The 28000-nt window shown below is 44.4% G+C and overlaps 1 protein-coding gene across 1 annotated transcript in view; it reads left to right on the forward strand.

Moving 5' to 3' along the window:
• RHBDL3 (rhomboid like 3) overlaps positions 1 to 28000 on the forward strand; it is a 73106-nt gene that overhangs the window by 27052 nt on the left and 18054 nt on the right. The window contains exons 4-6 of the mRNA XM_055726878.1: positions 10521 to 10679; positions 25061 to 25285; positions 26002 to 26150. Coding sequence (XP_055582853.1) covers positions 10521 to 10679; positions 25061 to 25285; positions 26002 to 26150 — 533 coding nt within the window. The remainder of the gene's footprint in view (positions 1 to 10520; positions 10680 to 25060; positions 25286 to 26001; positions 26151 to 28000) is intronic.

The raw sequence follows: 28000 nt of genomic DNA on the forward strand, positions 1-28000 counted from the left end.
TGTTCAAGTCAAAGGGGAATATTAGAGCTTGGGAAGAGTGGACAGGCTTGTCAGAGGAAGCAGGTGCTCGTTAAACTGTACGTGAGCCCTGTACACATGAGAAATCTGGTTAGTTCAGTAAAGGAGGCAGAAATGAGGTGGAGGCAGGCAAGGAGAAGGGGTTCTGCGAGTGAGTGCAGGTTTGACTGACAGGGCAAGCACTCTGTTGTGTGGGAGGCTGTGAAGGGAGTATCCGCTGCTGTCTCCTGAGGCAGTGAGGAGCCCCTGATACGGCTTGGGCAGGGCCAGGCGCTGTGAGGACTTGTCAATGGTTTCGATACGTCTCCTAAGAAACAATGTGAACCACCACAGCTTCCAGCAGTCTGGCTCCTTACTATGGTTGTAACCACTGTGATCACCCTGGAAAGATGCAAGCCAGGATTGCTTGTTCTCAACTGTTTAAATTATAGAAGTTAGAGTAATAATTAATACTCTCAGCTCTGGGCTCCATTTGGAACCAGCCTGTCTGGAGTACTTCAGAGATGCTTATGTTGTTGCAGTGTAATGCCAGGTACCTACAAGGCATTGCAGGGAATCATGACATACCTCTGTCTCCTCTTCACAAGGCTGATGTTATCTTCTGCTCCAGCTTAGCTTGGAAAGCAAAGGAGCTTCTTTGGTAGCTTCCAGTCCCCATGACTGGGCAAAGCCAGATGTAAAATCAGTACGAGTTAAATATGTTTCCCAGTCTGCTTAGTAACAGTTTTGATCTGTGGTTGTTCTAACCAGAAGCATGGCTTGAATTCTAGTATAGGTGGGTTATTCTGGTTATACATGTGTTATGGCAGTTGTTAGTTGGGGCTTTAAATGCATCTGTTTGGCTGTTACGGCAGTTTTTCTGAGCACTAATAATTTGCAGTCAGGTCAGAAGGGAACTGTTGGGATCATCCAGTCTCTAATAATGAAGACCAGAACACTTTCTGAGTGGTCTGCTTGACATTGGCCATACCTCATCTCCTAGGAAAACTTGCATTTCAGTCATAAAACTTTTGGTGAAGTTAGTGAGGCATTTCTTTTGTTAATAGGAAAAATAATCAACTAACTCTAATCGAAAGCTGCCGAGCTTTGACCTCTAGCCCCTAAATGTGATTATACCTTTGTCATAGCGGAGAATCCTCTACTGCCAAATTTCTGTCCCCTTTGTCTTCTTCTGGACAGTGATCAAGTCATTGCTTAACATTCCCTGTAGTAAACTAATGAGTTGAGCCTGTTAGTGGAGCCAGTCAGACTATACCAGCAACAAAGTGCCAAACAAAGAGGTAATGTCACCTCATTTACAAACCTGGGGTCATGTTTCCTTTATTGAAGGCAGTGTTACCTTGAGAGCGCTCAGCATAACAAGCAAAGCTTTTTAGCTTTTTTTTTTCTCCCCCGGAGTGGCTGCTGCTGAAGATGGCATTCCCCATCCTGTAAGCTGGCTGGCATTCTTGGCTCCTGGCCATATGGCTTTCTATTTGTTTTTACTGTAATATGTATTGTTTTCAAGCACCCAGCTTTACTAAAAGACCCAGCTTATGCTTAGTAACTTGCTGCTTTAGCTCATCTGAGCATGATGCAGACTTATGCTTTCTCCTAAGTTACTAATGATAATTCTGTAGGGGCAAGAATGAATTCTCATGGGACTCTGTTAGTGGTATCTCCATGTGATGTTAGCTGTCTATCTTAGTTTTATTTTTGAGACCTGTCAAACAGCCAGACTTTAGCATGTTGAATGTGTGACAGCCAGAATTTGTGTCACAGTAAGTTTTCAAACACAGGGTTGTCTGGTGATGTCAGATGCCCTGCAGAAATCAGTTGTACCAGCAATCTTGCCTTACGATCTGCACCAAGTTTGTATTCTCATCCAGATAATATCAGCTGAACATAATCTGTTTTCTGTTGTTTATTCTGACTGGTATCAGACCAGTCCTTCTTCAGTTATGCATTGCTCAATATCAGTAATTTGTTAATTTGCTGTGGGTTGCTATTAGTCCAACAGACCTGCTTTGTTCCATTAAATTCTTGTCACAGCCCTGCAGTTTTGGGAGTGGTGTGCATGCCTGTTGCCACGTTTGGACACAAGTGTTGGAGCCATGGTTGGAAGGGCTGAATTGCTGATTTGAAGCTGGAAGAAAGGTAAAAAGCAGATCTTGATGTTCCTCCAGTGCTCCCAGACTTGCAGGAAATCAATATTAATACTGGCTTTTAAAAATCTTTTTGATGAAAATTACCTTGGCCTGCTGATTCAAAACTATCTAACTTTAGCAACTGCAGTGTAGCATTCTTCAGAGTTACTGCTGGGACAGAAAGTGTATTGTTATTCTGTAATAGAGATAATTCATTGGGCTTTTGTCCATATATAGAACAGAAACATTCCAACTACTCCTGACTCTTTTGCACTTGTATCAACTATGCTACTTTTTCCAGAGAATATCAGACCAAAACCCTGTTTTGAATGAGAAGACTTGTCTGCCTCATCTATACCAGCAGAGACGCTGCTGTGACAGGAGGCATTGTCAATAGCAGTGAATTTTAAGGAAATGCTTGTGTAGGTTTAGTTAACCTAGGGGTAAGCAGCGACCTGACTGCAGCAACTTGACATGAAATACAGCCCCAGCTGAGCAGCTGTTCTGACTGCTGTGTGTTGGGTTTTGTTTTATTTTCTGTTATTTTTATTTTATTATTTTATTTTATTTTTATTGTAGCAATAGTGATTATAGCCTGTCTGTCTCCTGGCTGTGAGGTTGACTGTGCATGCTATGCCTTCTATTGAGTTACGTAGCCCAAATAAATGCAGCATCCCCCCCAGAGTGTATTGCATTTCAGCTCTGGATGAGTGGCTTACACATTATGACCCCTCACAATGTAGAAACCCTGAGAGATGTAATTAATATCGATACAGGATTTTGAGATTCTCCAATAAGACATGACTAAAAAGATATAAACAGTAATTATATGGTGATAAATGAAAATATCATGTGTCTTGGTAGTATGGATATTGCTATTTTCAGCTTTTGGTATTTAATGCCTTATACCATCAAGAACAAAAGTGGGTTTTATTTTAATTAGGCTGCAGAACTTATTGCCGCAGAGGTTGTGGAGCCCTAAAAACTACAGGAATTCAAAAGGGAGAGCAAGAGATTGGGCATTTGTACATACAACAATATCTGGGCCAGTGCTGACAAGCAGATCTGGGAAGTATTAAACCTCCTGCCTAAGGATTCAAGAAAAGGTTTTAACTGTTAAGCTGGGTTTTGTCATGGCAATCACTCGGTGATCTCTTGTAGGCTTGATCTTGTCCACAATTTCAGAAAGGTGTGGATAGTCAGCACTGGAGCTGGGCTGGTGATACAACATATATGACTTGCAAGTTTGGGCCATAACCTGCCCAGCCTGTTGCTGAAGCTGAGGACATCTAGCCGGCGAAATGTGCAAGGTGCCCCGTGCTGAATCAAGATTAAAAAATTTATTTCCACCAAAAAAAAAAAGCCCACCACTTTTTAGAGTGCCTCAGCTTCTTTCCATTAGTCTTAATTCACTTATATAAATAATAAAACAGGAAGAAGCAGAGCTGGAGAAGGCTCAGTCTATAAACATGTCTCTTTGCATTAAGCCTTGTGGCATAATGGAGGGCATCTCCTGCCATCCATGCTGTCTCATTAATCATGTAATTATCTCCCTCACTTTCGGTGCTGCATCTCCTTCCTTGTCAGTGGTGGTGATAATGGAGCTTCAATTTACCTTGGCTTCTTTCTGGGGAGCGGCTTTGGTTTCAAAGCCAGCACAGTGGCATATTTTGAATAATTTAGTTCTGGGTGGCTTGAACACTGTGTGTAATTCCCCAGCTGAGACTGGAGGCTGATTCCTGTGAGTGTTCTGTCAGGAGACCGATCTGGAGAGAGGCAGTGGGATCGCCCAGGATGGTGGGTCATCGAGACGGCAGAGGACTGAAAGCTAGCTCAACAGGTCCTGTGAGTGCATCTCAGCTCTATCCTCTCTTAGTGTCTTAGCAAGGACTTGTTGCAAGAAACCCATAGGCAGAGGAAGGATAGTGGAGAGAGTTGCATTAAAAATGTATATGGAGACAGAAACATGGATTTGGGTACCTGACAAGCATGTAGGCTTTCCCAGCAAGCTGTGGGTCAGAAATTCCTAGGGTCTCTGAATGCAGGATTTGATTGGCCTAAGGTGACTTGGACCAGGAGTCTGAACCTCTGTGGAGTCAAGGAGCTCAGTGTGGTGTCCAGCTGTCATTGGCTTTGGAAAGTCTGATATTTTTCTATACATGAAACCTTGGCAGAAGGCCAGCTCTGTCCATATTCTCCCTGTGCTGCTTGGCCTTGTGGCTTCCTAATTGCCCTATGCCATTGCAGCCGCTGTCCAGTCATGCTCTGCAAGGGCTCCACAGCTCTCACTACACTGGAGCCCACAGGCACAGGTGTGTTCCTTATGCCTTGTAGATGGGGAAGTCAAGGCACTACAAGAGGCATCTGGGCTCATTCCAGAAATCCTGGCAATACCAAGAATGAGACCAGGTCCCAAGGCCCTCTTTCCTGTCTGCCTAACAACTGAGCAGTGGTACACTCCTGGGATCTTTTTATTCTCCCGTTCCTGTTGAATCTGTGCTTCCAGTGTCTGTTTACATTAAATGCTTTTGCAGAAGGTAACAACAGATGGTAGTAATGTAGGTCCCTTTCTTGTCTTTGTGCCTAAGACAGTAGGAGAAATAAATTGGAGCAGAAATGCCTCTACAGATTGGCCAGCTAGCTAATGAGCCTGGTCTTTCAGGCTACTCTGCTCTTCAAGGAAAAGGGAACCTTCTATCAGCTCCCCCCATCTCCACTTTGCCATGCATTGCATGCGGAGAGGCACTTACCCAGATCTAGGTGACAGGCCGTCTGCTCTGCGAATGCCTGTCCGCCTAGGTGCAGGCTGAGCTGGGTAGCTCTCTGCTCTCTGCTCTCTCACTGCAGCTTTCTGAGGAGCAGGTCTGTCTGGTTCCCTACTTGGTGAGTTAGTGAGGGTATATTCTCTGTGCTTAAATGCAATCTGGCTTTTGAGAGCTGGGTGGTGTTTCCAGCCCTTGGGTTCACCTCAGGTCAGAGCAATCTAACATGCACTAAAAGTACTGCTGGACAGCCCTTAATCACTTTATATTGTCTGGGCAGTGGTGGGTAAATTCATTATTTACAGGGGACGAAAGTATGCATCACTGGAGCTAGCACTAATGTTTTACCACACACGTTCAGGAGACTCAGATTAGGTGACTTCATGGTGAGAAGCTGGATTTCAAGGTGGAGGGATATGCACTTACCTTTCACTGGCCTTCCTGTCTCCTGGAGCAGGGTTTCTCTTTTCACCTGCACCTCCCGCTATCAAAAGAGAGAGCAGGATCATTAAGCTGCTTGGAAGATCATCAGTACCAGGCAGCGATGAAACTCCTGCTAAACAGCCCCTGCTTTTTGCCCTCTCATTTGGACTGTAAGGCAGACTTTCATCTTCTGCCTTGTCATTGCTTTAATCTTCATCAAAGGAGCAAATGCTACATGTAATGCTGCAACATGGTTGTTTGGGGTAGGGTGGGGGGTGGGTGGGTGCTTTTTTTGAAAAACAAACAAAAAAACCCCTTCTCATCAACCCCAGGGACTGTGGAAAGGTAGAGAATGGGCTCCTGTAAAATTTGTGACTATCTTGAGGAAAGTTTCAGTGCCTGTCTTGAATGTCTTTTCACAGCTTCAGCTTGGAGTCTTTCAGTTCCATGTATTAACTTGAAGATTCTTGATTTAACTACGGCTTGGCCTTTGAGGCGGGAGATGCTCTGGTTGTTTCCAAAGCTTGTTAGTATTCCTGTATTGCAGAGACCATGCCATCTAACGGTCTGCGTTCAAATCCAGCAAAGCTCAGACTGGGTTCTGAAACCCTTGGAGATAAACAGATTTTGCGCCCGATTGACTTCCCCTTTCCAGTGCGAAAGGACCTACATGTGGACAAGAAGCAGGTCTGCTACTGATAGCTCCTTTCTGGTGGGAAATAAGGCAGGAGTTGTCATTTCTATATAATAGGAGGGGAAGCTAAAGCTCAGGGAGTTTATTTCCAGAATCTGCCTCCTAGTCTGGAGACTGGCCAGGAGGCCTGACTGCCAGGCCAGTCTCTCCCAGAAGTGAAGATACCACCAGACCACAGAATAATTCAGATTTGAAGGGACGGATCCAACGCAAAGCCAGCTTCCAAATTAGATGAAGTTGCTTGGAGCCAGGCCCATTGCGAAGACAACTTATGACTTGGGTGATGCCAAGGCAAAGCCCCTCAATGAGGAAACCGTGGGTGGTAGCAAATTCTCTGTTCCTGCAGCAGATCTGCAATCCTAAAGCCAGCCAAGGATCCTCACGCTGTGCCCAGGTCAGCTGTTGACTCTCCAGCTGCTCTGATGCCCCAGAGGGCTGTTTGCCACGAGGGAGAGGAGCAGCTGGCTGCACTATGCGAAATGCCTGCGTTTTCCCAAGATACCCATTGTCTGTCTGCAGCACCAGCCTCCACCCTACTTGCTCACTCAGCCGTGGCTGATGTGTCTTTAATTAAAGAGGAGGAACAATTTGAGATTTCTTTTTTTTTTTCTCAAATGTATTTCTTCTTTACATCAGAGTTTGCAGGACTCCCTCCCCTTAGTTTTGTTTTGTAGTTTTGCAGTGGGGCCTTCAGTTCATGGTGTGTCTGCTATAAAATAAGGAAGAAATAGGAAAGAATAGCTTGTTTTGGGCCAGGGAATTAAGATCCTGGGTCAGATGGCTGCTATGGTCATTAACATATTTACATTTTTGCTTAAGAGCCTGGTTGAGGATCAAGGGACTTAAGGGTGATTGTCATTGAAATGCGGAGGAAACCTTGCATGAAATTGCCGTTAGTATCCTATTGTTTGGGGGGGGGTGAGGGGGCACAAACGGCCTTCCTCATCCCTGCACCGGTTGTGTTGCTCTTGTCTGCCACAAGAAGACGGGCAGAGGCAGAAGTAACTATGCTGTGAAGGAAGCCACTGTGTTGAGTTAGTTTTTGGGAGGCTTTGCCTGGTGAGCACTCCTGTGGGGCTGGGCTGGGGCTCAGTGCAGCCGTGCTGCGGTCTGTCTGTCCTCTGGGTGAGACAAAGGTGCTCGGCCGGGCTTGCAGGACAACTGGCCCTTTATGAGATCGTCATGGATACATACATGAAGCGTCTAACAAAGGTCAGTTGCCTCTTTTATAATTGATGGACCCAAGTGTTTTGAGTGTGCAGCCACATGTTGTTTTTGTCATGTGTGGAGCACATGTTCTACAGGACCAGTTTTACTCTTTGGTTTCTGTGGCTAGCTGTGATATCAGAAACAAGGTTTGAGGAAGTGAAGTGTTGGTGTGGATTCTGAGTGCTGTAACAACAGATGAGACTTTTATATGCTGAAAAACACTGTTCACACATAAATAAGAGAACTCCCTTACAGCTGGGGTTTACAGTAAAACATTCTGCTCCAGGTTGTGGAAGCAGTGATCTAGTCCTGCTCTGAGGCAGGCCTTTTTAGTTCTGCTATCAGTTGTTCATTGCTCATCTCTTACTCTTTCATGCTGTTCAGATCCACTGTTTTAATTTAAACCTATTTCTAATTAGTATCATTAACTTAGTGCCAAAACCAAAATTGGTACTGTGAAAGAGGAAAACAAGCTCCCTGGCCCATTTACAGTGCTGAAAGTACTAGCTACCTTCTGCCACTGCCTTCATTTTGGTGGGACAAGCAGCAGCACAGTGCGCTGAAGGAGGAATGCTGGTGCCTATTGGTGCGAGAGGAAAGCATCCTTGAAGCAGAGGCTCATATGTAGCCACCAGACAGGCTTCATCTGTCTGTCCATTTGGAAAGCCAGCAGCCAGTAACAGGTATGAACAGTACAGTCTTGAGTGACAGGATTGTATCTGCTCCAGCACTAGTGAATCTGGAGTCATCGGTGTGTCCTTGTGGGCTGGTTTGAAGTTCTGAAGTGGTTGTGTAATTTTTGTGCTTGGTTACAATATGTTTCTTTTTGGAATGCTTTAAAGCAGAATGAAGTCTGGGAAAAGTGGTTTGTGATCTGAGCAGCTCTTTTGTGCCTCAGGAGCCTTTGTGCTTCAGCTCTGTATCTCTTCTGCCCTTTGAAGGAATAGCCATGTTCCCTGTGGCTGTGGCTGTTGGTCTTTCCTACAAACTCAAACAATGAGCACACAGCATGGGGAGAGTCCCACGCTTCAGTCACTGACCGTGGCCCTCAAAGCAGGGAGACATTTAAGCCTTCAAGGAGCAAGTGGTTTTGTCCTAGACAAGATAGGTTCTGTCATCTTAAATGTCAACGTATAGTTAAAGCGGTGCAGTTAAGTAAGATGTTGGTTAGGTCAAATGTTTTCAGGGAACAAGGATGAACACAGCAGTATCTATGGGATTGCAGGTGTTAGATCTGTTCACTGAATGACTCATCTCCCAGCTTCTGCAAATTCCCCTTCAGAAAGGTCATCTTGGGTATTATGCTAATCATACTTTATTTCCTGGGCACCTGTGCCTCTGGGGTTGGGCACTGCAAACTTAGGCTTGCTTGGGAGCCCCAGCAAGAGCCAAAAAACACTAGAGCTGAGCCTGAGTGCAGAAGCCCTGATTTTGGGGTTGGTTTTAGAATTTGATCTGTTAACCTACAGCATCAGAGTGGGCTGGAGTACGGGAGCTAAACTTCTCCAGGGATTAATATTAAGCCCTTGTTTAACAGTAAACAGCTGATGAAATCCACCTGTGGCTCTGAGTGCCAGCTGTCAGGAAGGTACATCCAGGCCACCTCGCAAGGACAAAGCAACCCTTGGCATAGGGCGGGGGACAATGCCTAGTGCCAACTGTCCGCAGGTGACTTGGTTTGGTTTGTGTAATCCACTTGCCCCAACAGCTTCCTGACAGAGGGGCTGCTGCTTTGACAAAACAGCAAGGGGCTGTGATCTCCCGTGCTCAGGTGAGACAGCTCCTCAACAAAGCAGCCAGTGACAGTGGAGTCCCCAGGAGCAGCAGGACAAAGGTGCTCTGGAGGGAGATGGAGCCAGATCCTTGCATGTGAGCACTGTGTCCTCTAAACATGCTTGGGGCTGGTCTGTTTTATAGCTGCTCTGCTTGCTGCAGAGCCGTGCCAGCCCTGCCACTGGCAGGCTGCATTGTCTGCCACATCCTCCTCCTCACCTCCTCCTTGGCCAAGGCAGCCTTTACCCCGCTGTGTCTGATCACAGGCCCGGCGCCCGTTCAGCTTTTGTCCTCTGTTAGAAAAGAGTGAGGATTGTCAGGACCTTTCTGGCTCTGCCAAGGCCTTTTATGTTCCAAATGTTTCTGTGAAAAGACTCCCTCCTGACCACCCTGCCCCCTGACAGCCATTCAATCCAGCCAACAAGCTTGATATCATTATCTACAAAAGGAGGCCAGTGAGCGCCAGGGTCCTCACAGCCAAGTTTGGGAAATCAAATCTCCCAGCAACGGGGAGCTGGCAGAGCTGGGGCTGCACCACAGCTAGCATGGGCTGGGCTGGCAGCTTGCGTCCACGAGTTTTCAAGGCACAAAAGAAATGTGCTCGGCATGGTGCCAGGACTGGCTTTGTTGGGGCTGGGGCTGTGCCCGCCTGTGAGCTAGCAGCCCCTCACAGAGTGCCCTGGGGAGCTCAGCGTGGGCTAGAGGCTGCTGTAAGGAAGCAGTCATAAGTCTGAACAGCCTTGCAAAGCTGTGTTTTTTTGGTCAGTGGCGTTTTTTGGAGATCAATCACAGTCTGAGGGAAAACCGTTTTTGGTCAGAGTGGGATTCCCTCCAAATCTCATCTGGGACTTTCCTTCTAATGACTCTGGTGTACGTTCTGAAAATGGCATATGGCTGCCTTGTCACTTTTAATTTGACATAATGTTCGTCTGCTCTGCTCCCTGTCCAAAGGCTTTCTTTCCAATCCATGTTAAAATAGGGAGCTCTTTAGCAGTGAAAGCACTTACCATTTTGAAGGCTTATGTAGAGGTGATCTAGAAAAGTGACTGTCGGAAACACTGAGCACAGAAAGGGCTTGAGGATGGCATATTCCTGTGTTGCAATTGTGTTAGGAAATACAGGAGTAAAACTGTTTTCAGTATGTGTTATCTCTACAGATGGCATCTCTGGTTTGCTTGATAGTCCAGGTAGAGTGATATAAAAAATAGCCAAGAGAAATGATGATGCAGGGTTAAGGAAGGTGAAGGGAGCTGACTTAGCTGAAGTTTGGGTGGAGCCTGGACAGTGGTGTGCATGATGATGCCTGGATTCACTCTGCTCTGCAGCAGGGCACTTTGCAGACCCTGGGCAGTGAAAGGAAGCTGGAGACGGGATGACTGAAGGGCAATGTGTCATGAAAGCCTAGAGCAGCCCCTGGGGTCCCTGTGGTTGTGCAGCGGGTGATGAATGCATAGGAGGGCAGAGTTGTGTGTAACATGGAATGGTTAATTCTGGCTCTTTCCCCTCCTATCCCAGTTCGATCCTGACAACACCGGCTACATCAGCACTGAGAAGTTTCGCTCCCTTCTCCAGAGACACGGCTCGGAGCTGGACCCCCACAAGCTGGAGGTCTTGCTGGCATTGGCAGACAGCAACTCTGAGGGGAGGATCTGCTACCAGGACTTCGTCAACCTGGTGAGTGCTGTGGCTGGCAGGGCCTGTCAGTCCTTGGCTCTGCTACAAATATTGGCTGTTGAGGGACAGTCTCTCTCCCTCCCTATCAACACCAGCATTTGCTGTGTCCTTGCATCACATTCTGTATGGGCTTGCTGAAGCATTCAGTGGTGACTGAACTCTCAAGCCAAGAGTCAAGTTGCTGCTAATTTTTCTAGGGAAACAAATTTGCATGGGAAGAAACTGTGGGAGCTGTTTTAAGAGGAGCATGAAGTAATGACTGCTGCTAATTTAGAGGCTTTTACTCTCAGTATCAGTTGGTAGCTGTCATAAGGAGCCGTTTGTTTGCAAGCAGAGCTCTGTCAGTCTGGATGTCTCCTGTTTTATCTAGAAATTTCATCACTTCCAGACGAAAATATATAGATAACGTTGTGTTGACTTGCTGAGTAGAGTCATATTGCACTGCTGTAGGCATCAACAGAAACAGGGATAAAGTGTTTCTAGGTCATGTTCATTTTATCCCAGGTGAGATGTCTCTGACTGCGAGTAATGATCTGGATGCTTCTTTATACTAATGAGTCAGTTAGTGGAGGGATCTCTCCATTTCTTGTCAAGGCAGTTTGATGAGTCAACACAGATGTAGACATGTGTTGTTAGATGCCCAGGGTGGCCTAGAAATATTTGCAGGATAGGTATCTTGAATAGTGGCCATTCCAGGGGCTTTATCCTGTTCTTGCTCTATCATTCCACACCTGAGTCCCAGCAGATTGAGTGCAGCAGTAAGAGAAACCTAAGTGACAAAGTCAGTAAGTAATGAAAGTCAGCGACATCTCTAAGGTTTTGCTGGAAAGCTGGATGTGTTCTTGATGCAGAGTATAATCATTTGCATCTCTGTTGTATTCCTGCAGTCAACATGGGGATCTGATCCCTCCATTTGTCATGGTCACTCATCCATGTGTTCTTGGTTTAGAAAGAAAGTGTCTTCTATTTCTCCTGTCTTCACATTAACCAAAAAAGTATGGTAATGGCACAGCTGTCAAGGATCCAGGTCACAGCTTCAGTCAGACCGTGGGCGATGTGAAGGTGAAATTATTATGATGCAATGACATAGATCTGCTGTATTTAGCCCTTTGCATGTATTTAGGTACACAGAAAAACAGATGTAGCAACTATTAAATAGATCACAGTGGGTGTGAGGTTTTCCTCAGCTCCAACTTAATGAACGGTATGGCCAGTGGTACTCTGTGATCAGCTGTGTATTTATGGTAAGGCTGCTTGTTCTACAGTTTGGTGTATTCAAAGTACCATGCAAGCATTAACTGATTGAGCTGCACAACAGTTAGGTAGCACGAAGGGGTATCATCTAATTTCTTTTACAGAAATGATGACCTAGGGCCAGCCAGCACATTGGCAACAGGCTCAGGAATAGAACTGGACTTTTTCCTCTCTCCTTGCTCCACTGAGCTCAGGAGCAGAACAAGCTAATGAGAGGCAGGTGCAAGGTGAAAGGCTTGGACATTCTCCTCCTTTGGGAGTAGATCACACCAGCTCACACCCACCTGATGTGATATCTGCAAAATGGCAAATTTCCTTCACTACTGTTGAATGATTCCTGTAAAGAAGCCATTGATTTTTCTGTCATCAGTCTCTCTATCCTGATCTGCATTTTTTTGCGCTTTCTAATCAATAGGCAATGTAAATGCCAGAACGTTAAACTACTTAAAAGTGGCATCTGTCTTCTCACTCCTCCTCTAGTTGCTATTGATTTTCAACATCCAAACTTTTTAGGGCACCTTCTCTTTTCCCTAGTTTCCTCCTCCCAAACCTGCCTTTTGAACTTCCTGATGGAAAGAAACAGCACAGTTGACAAAGAATCACTGTGAAATTCGTTATTTCCTTCACTTTATAGCTGTCAGTCTTGGAAACCATGTGTGGTGGTGTTTAAGTGCATGCTTGTGCCTGGTAATCATCAGCTGTCTTTGCTTTTTGCTCAGGTTAATTTGTTTCAGTAGCTTAGCAAGAATTGATCTGCTCCCAAAAATGATGGTGCTGGATGTGGGAAAGGGAAAGGCTAACCTTTTACTAGATCTACAGAGGTTTTACAAGCATGGCTGTGTGTGTGGTTTTCCTTTTCCCCATCAGTATTCATAAACGAGTATTCTGACATGATCAGAGAATCTCATGGCCTCCCAAATGTGTCCAAGATACTGAAACTTTGAGCAAGAGATAAAATTGCATTGATGAAGCTGTGGCCACGCAAGAGGCCTTGAGGGGAGGAGCAGGGCTGGGTATCAAAGATGCAGTACAGTGAAGTTGTCAAAGCAGATGTGTGGAAGGAAGGAGACTCCTCTGTGTGTGTGTGTGTCACAAGCAGCTCATTTGGTTTGTTTCCGAGCATAGGGATGGAAGGAGCTGATGAGCTGCTTGCTCCAGCTACTATGAAAAACATTAACTCTATTCCAGCCAAACCAGTACAAGCATGTGCTTTTTCACAGAACGCAGCAGGAAGTAGGGTTTAACCCCTGGGCATCAAGAGAACTCTGTCTTCAATGGTCAATTCCTGGCATATGATACCCTCTCTGTTTTTTCTCTCAACTTTGCTAATGTTGATAAAAATCAAGCAGAAAGGGTCTTCTTTTTCAGCCTTGTTTAACCCTTGATCTTTGCTGGGTTCTCTGGAAGTGTGACAGAATGTGATGCTGCTTATTCTGCAAGGTGCTTGGATACTTACTAGAGTCTAATGCAGAGAGGTGCTATTAGTGACCGCAGAAGCAGCTGTAACTCCATGAAATTATTACTTCCAGAAGGCAATACAGACCATAAACCTCACAGAGCAATAGTGTTGACACTGTTTCCTCCAGGGCATTGTATGTCCCAGAGAGGGCTATAAAAAATGCTCGCACCCATACGCTCCAACATCATTACGATCACCAAGAACTCTGCCTGCTCTCTCACACACTGTGATCCCCAAGTAAAGAACTGCTATTGAGCAAAGCTTGTTACCCTCTGATGTCCAAAGGGTGTTATGAGCTTCTAGATGCACGAAAAATGTAATTCTAGGACTTCTCACCTTAATAAGGAGACCCACACAAAACATATGCCTGTTCTCAACTCTCAACTTGGCAAAGCAACTTAAACTTCTGAAACTGAAAGTTTTATGGGATGAGAATAGACCCTAGAAATCACTCCATAAATAATTTCAGTGATGAATAAATTCAGGGAAGCTGTAGATTCCTGGTATGATCTGCAGATGGAAAGGGCTGAAAAATATCAGATAGGCAACTCATTGGGAATTATATCTCCTCTGTATGTATGAGATTCATCTCATGTAGTTCTAAAACACAATGCTGCATTCATACCCATTTCTGTTTCTATGCTAGGGCTTGCAAGAGTGGTAGAAAGCAGTTTCAGGTGGGATTTTTTATCCTGTGTCTGAGACAGCGCAGAATAACAAAAGTGTTTCCTGTACAGGTGGAGAAGTGTTGTGAATTTCTGTTGCCTGGTTGCTTTTCCACATTGTGAAGAGAGATGCTAAAAATGCACAGTGAAAATTCCGGCTATGAACAGCATAGGCCACAGGAGGAGATAATGAACAAAGCTGTTTAACTAACTTTGCTACTTTTAGAGAGGAGACAAGCCAGGAGGTAATCATAGTTGAGATGTTATTTGCCAGGATCCTTGCTGAACAGCAGCTGCTGCTGGCAGTCCTGAACTACTTCGCATAATATCCCATGAACTGTAACAGGGCTAAAGAGCAGACCAGTAATGCCCTGGAGAGACTCAGTCTCTTATTCTCTGGCTAAACCTTCCTTGTATTATCTGCCTGAGAATGTGGATTATTGCTTTGGACAAGCTAGACTGTGGCTTTACCACCTCCTCACATTCTTGATGTGCTTCTCTTTGGACACGTGAGCAGAGGCAAGGGGGTACAATCAAGCTTCTGAGACATTACGTTGCTTGATGGAAGGGCAATATGGAGCCAGTTCAGGCTGTGGAGGTAGCTTATATTCTCTTGCTATGAAAATCAGGTAGGTAACTCCTAGCCTTGCTCTGGGCAAGGAAAAGTTTTACAGAACCTCATGTTTAATAAAGCAGCTTTTGCCAGAAAAGTAAATCACAGGTTATACTGGCACTGAAGCAAAATCCATTCTGCAGCCCAAGAAATTTCTCTGCCAGTGCAACTCTACAGATCACTTCTGAACCAAATGTGTGGTAAAAGCTGACCTCAGTGCATTCAGTGTGGTCCATATTGGTCCTGCCAGCATGGGGCAGGAGGACCTGAGGGGAAGGGAGGGTGGCTGCCCCCCATTCCAACACTGGCACTATCCTGGGAGGTGCCCCTAGTGCACACTGAAGGTCTCTCTGCCCCTGCTATGGATTTCACATTCAAAGGGCAGGATTGGAAGTCAGGTGGACCTAAGTTTCGTTCCTGGCTTTGCAGAAGACTCATTGTGAAACTTGTGGAAGCCTGTCTATGCCTCATGGGTCTGTTTCTCCAGCAGAGAGAAGGAGGTAAGAGTTGCATCTCTTTTGGGGTTCACAGTTTTGGTAAAGTCAATGGCAGTTCTCCAGTGGAAGAAGAGCCAGGTGCTGGGGAACCAGTTTTCTGATGAGCATTTTCTTGAGGAGTTGTGTCTTTTAGGAGAGCTGAGGACAGATGCTGCTCCCCGAAGGTAACGGTATTTCAGTATGTTTGGGAGGAATTAGTAAGCTCTGAGACAGACTTCATGTGACTTGGGAAAAACAAAACACTACTGCTTCCAACAGAAATGTTTAGCTGTAGCTTTGTAGTAACTTGAAGTTGATGCAGCATCTCAGTAGTGAACAAAATGTATTAGCTAATTAAATGCACAGCCTTTGTTTTCCTGATGAAGAGTTAACACCCACCTTGCTTTCTCTGGCCTTGCTGGCTTCTTAGGGACAGACTAATTCTACATCATTTTCACTGAACACCACGTGTTTTTTTAAGCAGTGTGTAACAATAATCGGGTCACCCTAATCCAAACTTTGCTGGCGCCAGCACACTTTACCCTCCAGAGAAATATTTCCTTTAGTTTTTGTGATTTCCTCTCTGGCTTTCTCAGTGTGCTGCCAGAGTGCAAATCCTGCCTCTTCAAGTAAAGGAACAAAACTGCAGATGCAGGCTAAGAAATCTGCAGCCTCTACTCTTCCTCCTCATGAGTGACTGATAAACAGATCTGTTGGCCATCAGAGAAGGTGAGAGGAAGGTATCTTTCCATTAGTTTCTTCATGTAAGAGTCTGGAACATGATTAGCTGTTGGTGGAAGGCTAACATTGTGCTATATGCTGTCGAGCTGGATGTTCGAAGTCATTATGTAAAAATATTGTTGGAGTCATAAAAGCAAGATAAAATATAGTGACTACTCAGAGTCTTATGGTCTGTCTATGCTTGTGGATGCTGTGGAAATACACAGGTTAAGACTCAGATGCTAGATCCTGTCCTGGGCAGGGTGATCTGTGTAGGTGTTTGAAGAGAGAGCAGGACTGGCTGATGTGATAAAATACTTTGGGACTGTGTCACAATCCAAAACGAAAAACAGAGTCCAAAATGGGTCCTTGTAATGTTTTAAGTGGGAAATGACCTGGTTCAATGGAGGCTTTGACTTGTGCTTTACAGCTTCATCTGTGTATGGGAACTTACTGTGTGGCTTATTCTGTAGAAAAAATATAGCAAAATAATGGATTTCCCCTCTAGTTTTAACACTTTTGTAGACTTGTAAGAGTCTGTAATGCTGTATAGAAACATACTTAAAGATGCACTCAATTTAAGAATGATTAAACTTAAGCATGTGCTTAAAACAAGCTGATGCCTTTGCACAGCCCTGAGTTGAAGCCCTGTGGGTGTAGAATTAGCATGCTTTGATTTAATGAAGTTGTGTTGGGAACTTTGCCTTCTGGACAACTTATTTGAAATTTGGTAAGGACAAAACCTCTAAAATGCCATTGGTGGTGTCATTAAATCGGGTTCACTTGAGGCTGTTTCAGCCTATCAACTGTAATAGGAAGTAGGTGGTGAGGTTTTTTAGCTCTTTTTCTTTAAAGAGCCAATGGAATTTAATGAGATTTTAAACTGACCTATGCAACTAGGAATTAGCAGCCATGTTCCATAGCAGGATGGCAGTTTTCTCTCTGGGCTCCACAGTACTTTGCTTTGTGAAAGGTACAGCACGTGGGCTGGTAGCCATTAAAATACATGTTGTCTTGGAGGCTGCCAGGCTCTTCCATCTGTGAGAATGTGGGTTTTTTTTCCTTTTGTTTTTGGTGTTTTTTCAGTCATATGTATTTTGCAATTGTTTTGCAGATTTCCTGCTGGCCACTTATGCCATAAAAGGGGCATTAAAGCACCTTCTCTGACTTAAGGGTTTTACTTTTGCAGAGGTATCAGAGAAAGCAAGCACACCCTCCGGATCAGTAGTTACCACAAGAAAAGTTCACATTGTCTGGGTCTGTGAAAGGACTTTCACCAAACTCTCCAACGTGTTGTTCTATCTTAACAGAGCAGAGGTGGGACATACCTCCAGCTGGGCACAGGATTTAGTAGGCAATAGTCAGCCATGTCAGAAGGACCAGTTCTGCAAGGTGATGAACCCTTCCTGCTGTTCCGTTAGCTCCCTATGCCCTCTTGCTCTAGCTCCAGCCTGTTTTTCCATTGCTTTCTAAGGTTTCAAAAGCTGCTTATGTTTTTCTTAAGACATTTTTCAATAATGCGTGGCTGGAAGCCATTTATTCTTATTAGCCACTTCAGTGATAAAAGCAAGGCTTCGTTGTGCTCCCTTGTGGGGACACTGTGTGTGCCCATAGATTTTTTTTTCATGGCCATCCTTTTTGCTTTGAAAGGTGAGTAACTCTTGCCTTTGCCCTTTCAGTGCTTGCAATGGTTACATTTTTACTTATGATACCTCCAACCTGGCTTGAACTGAAATGAGGGGAAACAGTGAAAGAAGAGCTGTAGCTAGGAGGAAGGGTAACTTTTTTGTAGAGAAAACATTGAATTTTATCTTTTGGCCTTGTGAGCGTGTATGTGACAGCACCAGGATGGCTCTGTTATCTTTGTGGAGGTGAGCTTTTAGGAAGTTACATACTGTATTCTTGTGGGGGGTGGGGGGTGGTAGGTGAGAGAGGCCCTTTAAACCATGGTTTGTTTGAGGGTTTTTTTAATGGTACTTAGAAGTACTTCATAGCACAGTCATAAAGTAGCTATAAATTCCACTTCCAGTGTCTTTGTGTGTCCTTTACTGAACCAGCTGACAGCCTGCATAGAACGCTTAGGTGAGCAAGGCTTTGCAGGAACTTTATATAATTCTTTATTACCCGAGTCACTGGGAAGGTAAGTGATAAAGCTTAAATCTCCAATTCTCAGGGGAATCCCAAGGCAAGACAATGAATATCCCCTCTTCCTGCTAAATCCTTGTTTACTTTCTAGGGAGCGTTTTAAGCTTAAAAGGCTATTACAGAATAACCCAGGACCTCAGTTCTAGTGATTTTGTCTGGCATTTGTCATTTTGTTCTCACTGTTGCTAATCTGGAAAGGTTTGTTGCAGGCCAAGCTCCAGGCTTTGTAGCTCAATTTCTTCCCCTGTGTGCTTCCAATTAGCTGTGCTTTTGAACCAGGTCAGATCCTCTGCCAAACATCAAGAGGACTCCCCTCTGGAGTCCTCTGGGACGTCCTTCAGCATCCAGTGGGACACCCCTTTAAGTCCTCCTTTTGTCCTTGATTCACTGTCTTGGCTGAAAGTATAGGATTCCTGAGCTTTCTTCCTGGCCTTTATTCAGAGGTATAATCATAAGTCTTTAATTTAAGAAATGTTTGAAAATGTCTTACTTCAGTATTTGATCTAATATTATGCTATTATGAATGAGGAGGAAACTTTCTCAAATGATAGATGAGAGTGGTCATGTGATTATGTACTTACCCATCTCTTACCTCTCAGTGTATTAAAGCCCTCACTGAGGTACAAAGTTCTTACTCCAGGGAGCATTTCCAAGAGCTGGATACCCTTCCTGACAAATGTGCCTCACACTACTTTCATGTTGTTTTCCTTCCCATTTTGGAGAGAACTGGTGATTTTTGATGTTCCAAGAGCCACGTGCATCTCCTGAGGGGGGAAAAAAGCCATCAGAGGGCCAGGTGAGTATCTTGAAATTTAATAACTGGGATGCAAGAGCTGCTTTTGGAGTGTGTTCAGCTTGTACATTGATCTGAGTCCATTAGATACTGGCTATACATAGCAGCAGCAGAGAGAACTTTCTTCCAAAGGAACTAGTCTAGCAAATAATTATTATGCTGATTAAAGTGGAACTTAGCATATAAGTTTCCATCCTGTACAATCATGTAGAGTTGAAACTTGAGAAGCACAATGTCAGGTTAAATGTTTTAATTGTGTATGTATCTAAAATACATGAGTGGTAAATGTTATAAAGATATCTTCAAAAATTTTTGCTTCAGAAAATTAAATATGGATGCATTTCAAGTTGTGGAATCCTTCCCAGCACCAACGAAAGATGGAACAGGTGCTGGGGTTTTGAAGTTTCAAACGTGCTGTGCTTTGACACAATGTTATTTGAACCACAATGTTAGTCTTGTCCTGCAAGCAGAGTTATTGCAATTAACCTTGAAATCTGAATGTGATTTACCTTTGCTAATGGAAGTGCTGGAAAGTCAAAGCCTGGCACATTTAATAGGAGTCCAGACAAAACCTTGAGCAGGGAATACTCGGTCTCTCCTGCCTTTAACTTTTCTTGAATCCCCACAGCAAACCACTGCTTTGTCAGAGCAAAGCAGGATGTTGATATTTGCTTTTTTTTCCATTTGATACTGTTTGGAAAAGGGCTACCAGGTTGGCTCAAAGAATGTGAACATCTGTGACAGATGAACTTGATGCTGAGCTATGCGTTTTGGGAGAAGCTGTCTTTACCCACATTAGCATTTTGTAAAAGTGCAGAGTGAGGGAAGGAAATAAATGTGAATGTTGAAAGCAAAATTGATTGGAGAGGCTGCATTTGTAAGTAAAGTGGGTTATAAAACTGGAGCTGACAGAGGCTTTTAAAAAGCTTGTGTTAACTTCTGATTTAGTGTTCTGTGTCTTGGAGGATCAGAGCTGGAGAGCTGAATGCATGGCCTGTCACAGTGTTGTATGTGTTTAAAAATAGCCGTAGACCAGCCTCAGAGATGCCAATACGTAACGGGCAGAAATCCATGTTTTTCAAAACCTCCTGAGTGAGGCTGAATAAAAACCATAAAAAGGGTGCTGTGCCCCACACAAGCTATGAAACTGGAGATGGGGAAATGCTACATGACTTGGCTATTGATTGTCTCAGGCAGCAACAGTAGTGCAGGTAGCCAAGAAACACAAAGAAATTGGTGTGCTGGTGGGAATGGACAGTTTCCATTGCAAGCTGCAGATTATCTGAGACCAGTCCTAGGTTGGCACACATGCTGAAAAAAGGCAGGGCTTTGTACCTTACCAAGGTTTGGCACTGTCCCACGCTAGACAGTAAGGACTCTTATCCTAAATTTTGACATTTTCAATGTTGAAGACAGGTTCATGTCTAAGTAGGAAAGAATTTTCCTTTCTGGCAGATGCATCAAACCCATCCTTTGAGCAGAGCTGTAGCTCTAAGCCTTGTTTTGTTTTGGTATGGTAATACCAAAGGGCAGAGGTGGCAGTGCATGGTTACCAGTCATGTCAGCTTGGCTGTTTTGCAAGGGAAATTTCTTTCTCTCTACACAGTAACTTTCTGCAGGCATGAAGGACTAAGGGAATGTGTTGTTCCCCACTGCTGCCTTCACTCTGCACATACTGTTTGCTTTACCCATCTGCCTGCAGCTTTAATATCATGCTCATTAAAGAAGACCCAGATCAATTGCATGAAGTGGGATAGGTTGCCCTTAGCTTCTGGAGCTGTAATAATGTGCAGGCCCACAATGGCTCCAGTGTTCTTTTGGCTGATGATTAAATACTTGGCTCATAAATACCAATATTATGTAATTCCAAAATCAAGTTAGCAAATTGTGACCATATGCAAGACTTTCTGTTTGGGAAGACGCGAGTCTTCCAGAGTTGGTGTGGGGAACAAAATAGGCTTCTCATCAAGAGTTGGTGAGAGCAGCAGTAGTGGCTTAATCCTCTGTCTCTCCTGATGCCCATCACCTCCTAGTTTGAGATTAACAGCATGATCCAAAGGCTGTGGAGTTGGGTGACTAGGCCCAGGACTGCTGTGTTTGCTTGAGCCCTGGCAGTCAGCTGTGCTGCCTCTTTGGAGATCATTTCCCCGTTGGTGTGATGGGCAATGACTGCAGGTGGGGACCAGCAGGAGGTCTTCTTACTGAGAGGCCTAATTTTAACAGGTGCTCAGTACATCCAACCATCCACATCTTGGTGGGTAGTGGTATGCTCCTAGCACTGTGTGTCCCTGCCCCACCTGGGGGTAAAACCATGCCAAAACTAAAGCATTTAGAGGGAACCTGGGCCTTCTTTCCATACCCTCTGCTCTGAAGGAGGCCTGACAAATATTTTGATGTCCCTGCCTGAGATGACAGGAGGTTTAGTTAGTGGAAAGAGCTCTGAAGAGTTACAGTTGTAATTACGGGTACCAAAAGCTTTTAATTTTCTGGGTAAATTGAAGTCTGGCTCCCATTGACACAGCACCTACTGCTGTTGGTGGATGCAGGGGATATTCCTTCCAAGGAATCTGCTGGTTTGTCACAATCTGGGAAGAAAACACTTGGTGCTGGATATCTCCATATGTTCTGCAAGACTGCAACAGTTCACAACATGCTGCATTTAATTTGCAGGCAGTTTTCTTGTCTTTTTGCTAAGAGCTGATGAAATTGAATACCCAGTAGATCCTTTTTCCTAAGACAGGATTCCAGCCACCTAAGAAGCTGAATTCAGAGGTAATTTCCACCTCTGAACACTTTGATCTCATGATCTGATATCTGAGTTAGCTATAAATGGTTTCTCAGGCATTTGCTTTTGTTTGTATTTACATACTCTGGAAACTCTTAATCCGTTTTTATGTTTTTCTGTGCATACCTCTCAGATTCTGGGGAGGTCTACCAAAAATCAACTAGGAGGAGGAGGAGGCTGTGCTTGCTACTTACAGGTGTGGTTGATGTGATAAATCCACACCTGTTGGTCAGAGAGGCTAACAATGGGCAATGCCTTCCACTGTGTAGAAAGAATCTTCTGTGTGTTGAGGCATAGGATGTCTTTCTCCAGCAGTCACATGTGCTCCAGGAGAGCTATCAGCGTTTTGCTCAAAGGCTCCCCTTGCTCTTGTGATATCAACATTTACTGCTTTCCTATCATTACCAGTTTAAATAACTCTTGGCATTTTATCATCCAGGTGTGGCCAGAAACAACCAAAATGGAACACCTTGTAAAAATAATGGGGTGTGAGAACAGGTAGTTGAGAGAACAAAGCTGTGACTGTTTTTCATCATTCCTTGGAGGAACTCACATTGTCATGAGTTTCCATTTTAGCCTCTATGTGGGGTGTGGAAGATCCTGTGGTTGATTTTTCTCTGTTGGAGGAGGAAGGCAGAGCTTTCTGCTGAACAGAAGGACTTGAAAGCAGTGCAGCCTAGTGATAAGAGAAATTGTGCAACTTAGATTCTTCTAACTCTAGTGTATGGCCTTGGGCAAATCACTTAGTGTTGTGAGGTCCAGCTTCCCACCTCCCCAGGAGAGCCAGACACTTTGTTCATCTGAGGTGCAGCTTCCACAGTGATGCTGCAATATCCCACTCTTAATAAAACTAAGACAACCTTTCCCTTCTGTTTTGTTTTTAGTCTGTTGAGGAACGCCTTCAGAAACATCATGCTGATGAATTTGCACTGCCCTGGGTGTTATTTGGGCTCTTTGGGCAGCATTAGCAGTAATGCAGAGCAGGCACTGGACTGGTGGGGCTGTGCTGAATTCGGGTGATTGAACTGAGCCAGATCCTTTTTGCAATGCTCAGCAATAACAGGCGGGTTCAGTGGTGCCTGCATTAGGATCCTCTGCCGAAAAAATGCAAGGAAATTTCTGTTATGAGCCTAGCACAGACATGAATGTCGGCAGCCTTTGGAGTTTCCTGCCCATCTCTTTCGCCCATCTCTGCAGCGATGAGGTGATCATCTTCTGAGGGTGGTCAGCACTTGATGCTGAACTACAATGATGGTTTTCTCTGACTCTGGAAACGATTGTATTTTCCACTGTTTTGTGGTAGGCAGGAAAATCACATGTATCACTAATTAGAATAAGCTTATCGGCAGCTTCAGTCAGCTGTCCAGTATCTTCATATGTAGCAGGCAAATTTATGGTTTCAGTCTGGATTTATTCTTGTCCACAAGAGGAGCAAAGCCAGAGAGGAGAGAACAGGATGAACTCTGTGAAGGAGAACATACAGTACATCTCTGACAGGCTGCTCTAAACAAGCCTGGAACAAAGTTTTCTTCTGTGGACAAAGTGAGGTCATTAGGTGGCTAAAGCTACCTTTTGAAACAGAGGTATGTCTGTCACCTACCAAAAAGCATCTCAGAAATGCTAAGGAAAGCCTTACACCAGTGGATGTTCCTCTATGAAAATACTGTCTTTCAATATAAGCAGGATTTCTTAATGCAGCAGAAGATCACCAATGATTTTTTTCCCCTCATCTTCCCTTGCTTTATCTAAAAGCTTGTGGATGATAGACTTGAGAAAACTGGAAGAAATTTTTTTTTTCTTCTTCTTTGCCTTTTCTGCTTCTTTTGCCAGAGGTGTTCTATTACAAATGTTTTATGAATGAGTGAATGAAAGAGACAGCAAAGGAGAAATACCAAGAAAGGAGAGAGAGATTTTAGGGTAGACCCGTTTCTTACTAAAACAACTCAAAAAGAATGGCAACAAATTTTTTGCCAGTTCTAAAAAACCTGAAATGGATCAATCGCCTGTCACTGTTGCTCATGTCAGTGAATTTCTGCATCAGAGAGACAGGCTGCAAAGGGAAGGCTAAGGAGGAATGGGCAGCTGCTGGGAGAATGGGTTGCAGTGCCATCACCTCAGATGGCCCCTTCGCTTTCCTCCAGTGATTAATAGGAGGTGGCTCCCTGCAGTGATTACTGTGTTTTAAGCAGCTTGGTCCAGCTTGGAACAATTACTCGGCTGCCTGGGCACTGAGCGCACAAGCTCTGGGCTTTGCTGTCTTTGGGATATCAGCCGAAACCAGTGTGATCCAACACAACTGGAAGCCAACACTGTTGACTGTCATCTCTTACTTGGTTCCGGGAGACTGAAGATGCCGGTGGTTTCTGAGATCAGTTAGCGGTTCCTTCAGAGGAAGGACCAGGCTGTCACTTTTGCTTTGCTGCCTTTTACTGTAAAATGCCCCCCCTGCAGCGGTCTTTATGCATAGTTAGCCTTTTATGCCTTCCTGCCAAAGATTCAGTCAGTACAGACAGTGACTCTAATGCAGTAAGTTTGTTTGACATCAGGGCTAATGAGCAATTATCCAAATCTTGGAGCAAGCTCTTTCAGACCTGGTTGTTTGGGGTTTTTTCTGCTTGCTTTTTTTTTTTTTTTGGTTGTTTTTTTTTTTCCCCAAGCAGGCTTAGTGTAAAATTCCATCTGCCTAATTTACAAGTGCAATTGCTTTAATTATGCATCCAAATTGAGAAAGTGTATGTTCAAAAAGATAGACAGCTAATTCTATGCATGTCAGATGGTAATGTATATACACATTATCTGTATCCTCCAAAGCCTGCACTATCTCAAAACCTGCCCCCTCTGAGGATAGCTGTTTTAAAAGAAATTATCTTCTCTCGTAAGTTTACAGCAGCTAAGAACAGCCTGTACACCGGTTTTGTTTGTTGTTTTGTTGCTGTTCCTCATGCAGTTTTGTTTTACATAAAAGGATATTTTCTTTGCCCTGAGCCAGCTCCTGCCAACAAGGATCAGAACACAAGGGTTAGATGCTGTTAATATACCTGCTGCTACATCGAAGAAATTTTCTGCCCCACGAGCTGGCAGGTGCAAGGAAGTGTGACAAAGCAGGAGCTGAGGGAAGGACGACATGGGAATGTGGATCGTGATAACCAGTGAGGAAGACAGTGGATGGAAGGCTGGAGAATGGGCCAGAGGGCTCAGCCAGGTGCATCAGCCACCTCTGCTGTGCCTTGCCAGAGCTCTGCCCTGACCTCGTTTATGGGCATCATCATAGCAGACTGTGGTACTGGTTTTCCTTGCACCCCACGTAGGTCACCCTGTGATCATTCTGAGACTTGGTTCCTAAAGCTCCAGCCTGGTGGTGGTTCTCCTGCCTGCCCGGATCTGGTGCTGCCAGACTGGCACTAATCTTCCTGGATGGTTGTGCCAGACCTTGCTTTGTCCTCATGGTTTCTTCCTTTTCTTTTTACCCAGATGAGCAACAAAAGGTCAAATAGTTTCCGCCAAGCCATCCTTCAGGGGAACAGGAGGCTGTGCAGCAAGGCGCTGCTGGAGGAAACGGGGCTGAGCCTTTCGCAGAGGCTGATCCGGCACGTCGCCTATGAAACCCTGCCACGAGAGATAGACCGCAAGTGGTACTACGACAGCTATACCTGCTGCCCTCCGCCCTGGTTCATGATTACCATCACTATTGTAGAGGCAAGTACCTTATCCTCTCTCTGGGAACCCACCTTACCCTGCCAAAGGCTTTGCTGGGACGTGAACGAGGGCTAGAGTGGGACTCCTTTAGACCCAAACAAGGACAAGCATGAAGCTGATAATGATTTTGGCTTACCTGTATGTCTGTGTGTAAGTGGAGACTGTGATCCTGTCTGTCTCCAAGCATGGTTATTAGTCATTGATACAATTTGTAGATGAAACTACAGAATTTGGAAAACTAGCAAAACTTTTTGAGGAGTGAAAATCTGGACAGGTCTAGGGAAACGGGTAATTCAAGTAATGGAATTAGAAGAAAAATTCATATATGGTTACCTCTGTTCTGTGAGTGGAGAGAAAAAGGACGGAAAAGGTTAAATATTCTGACCTGTTCATCTGTTGCCCAAATGAGATCTTTGCACAGTTGCTGAGTAATGTGCTCAAATAAGCACAGAGAAGGATATGATATGGTACTTACTATCAGTAGGGTGCTGAGTTCCTCTGACTCAGTGGCTGATCTGTTACAGAAAGCTGCATATAGACTTATACCAATGTGTTGCAGGTTCCTCAAAACAGGGAGCTTTAATGCTATGTGAAGCTGTCAAATGGAAGAAAAATTATTGTACATTTGACTCTTTTTTTCTCCATGACTTTGAGCTACAAAGTGCTTTTCAGTGAGGGAAAGCATTGCTAACCAAGGACTCTCCCTGCTCTTCTAGGTTGCCTTTTTTCTTTACAACGGAGTGGTATTAGACAGGTTTGTGCTGCAAGTCAGCCACCCCTTATACCTGAAGAACACATTGCTTTACCATCCTCAGCTCCGTGCTCAGGCTTGGAGGTACCTAACCTACATATTCATGCATGCAGGGTGAGTACTTACAAGCTGCGGAGATTCCCCCCAATTAAGGTTCCCCAGAGAGAAGGAGGAGGATGAAGTGACAGATTTAGCTCAGAAGTAAGCTTTTAAAAATCAATTCTAAATTGCTTGTAAGAATCTGAAGATGTTGTGGAGTTCTGGTCAGTGAGGGGGAAACCTTCGCAGCTCTCTGAAGGGAGGAGGCAACATAAGGATCTTAAAAGACGCTGCTCTTCTCCCCAGCAGTATTGGGACCACACTTTCTTCTTATTGTGCACTTCCCAGTGTGTGCTTCCTAAAACTCACTGTATCAAAGCTCAATGCTCCTCTAGAGGAGCTGTGCAAGTGGTAGAACAAGTCTGCAAAGATGCTAGACTGGTATTTAGAAGCTACATGGTGTATTCTTGCTAGACTTCCTAGTTGAGGTTGGAAAAGTCAATTAAATTCCCTGTGCCTATGGTATGTCATCACTTAGTAACGTTGTCCCTTCTGTAGGGACTGAGATAATGCCTAGAAGCCTGAGTCAAGATTGAACTCCCATTTTGTACACATTGTACAAACACCAGTGTTCCTGAAGAGTTGAATATCTCGACTGACCAGATGGACAGAGAATGGTCCATCTAATGCAAAATGCAAAATGAAGGTGCACAGTAAAATGAATCCTCCTTCATCCCATGGGAGGTATGTAGCAGACTTGGGAAGAGAATACAAGGCGTGGGGATTCTAACTCTGTGCTGCTTAACTGTACTAGTCCCCCCAAGACTCAAAGAGACTTAATTGTGTGATGTTTGTGATGCCATGGTGATGAGTGAGTGTCACAAGAAAGTTCATCCCTGTACAAAGCACTCTACCCCCTCTGAGTAGTTTCTCAGATCATTATCTTCACACATTCCTGGCAGATAATTGCAATTTTCTTTAATTCTGTCATTGAAAAATCACAGCAACCAGCTTTTTAGCAGTAGTTTATAGTTTGAAACTGGATAAAGACCCTTTGTCTTAAATAGAAAGCCTATATTACCATCAGGCAATGTTCTATGAAAGGCCAAAAAAATCAAGTTGATCTTTTCCTTTTTCCACATCTCTGATGGAAGATACACTGACGTCTCTTCTCTGCCGTGGAATAAGTTGGCGTGTGATTGCCCCTAAGCACAAGATGTGCCCCAGATATCTGGATAAAAACTGTGGGAAGAACAGACTCCACCCAAGGGGAGAGTAGGAAAAGATTTATAGATGAAACTGCTGAACATGGCAGCATCTGTACTCTGTGCTAAATCCTTCCAAAAAGTTCATTGTATATAGGTTTCAATCTGCAAATGGAGACTATTGGGCTTAGATGTGAAGCTAGTTACGTAAAATGAGAACTGGAAATTTCCATCACTGAGGACATGGGGGAAACTGGGCTTGTAAAAGGAACAAACACTTGATTTTGACTGTTAGCTAATTTTTATGTGGGTTTTTCTTCTGATGGTGGTGGTGTTCTACTTATCACTTACGTAACCACAGATTGCTTTGGGATACATTTGAAGAAAAGCACCTGCACAAGGACAATTTTTGCAGCCTTTAAATATCTTCCTGTATCACCTGTGACATGCTTTCCTAACCTGTGCAAGGTCACCCTTTCCTGTAGCAGGCAGTACTCTGGCATTCTTCACACTTGCTGGCTGAAAAATATCTCAGGTTTATTTCACATCCGCAGCTGGCTCAGAGGGATGAACAGTGGGGAAGGTGGTGTGCAGGAGACTCATCATTTTTGTGATGGATTCCAGGTTCTTTAGCTACATAGCCTTCAAAACAATGGAGAGTCCCGCTGGAGCAATAAACCCCATGATTTATCTGAAGTATCTGGAGTTTGGCTAAATGTT

The sequence above is a fragment of the Falco cherrug genome, chromosome 1 (assembly GCF_023634085.1).
Source record: "Falco cherrug isolate bFalChe1 chromosome 1, bFalChe1.pri, whole genome shotgun sequence".
Classification (NCBI taxonomy): domain Eukaryota; kingdom Metazoa; phylum Chordata; class Aves; order Falconiformes; family Falconidae; genus Falco; species Falco cherrug.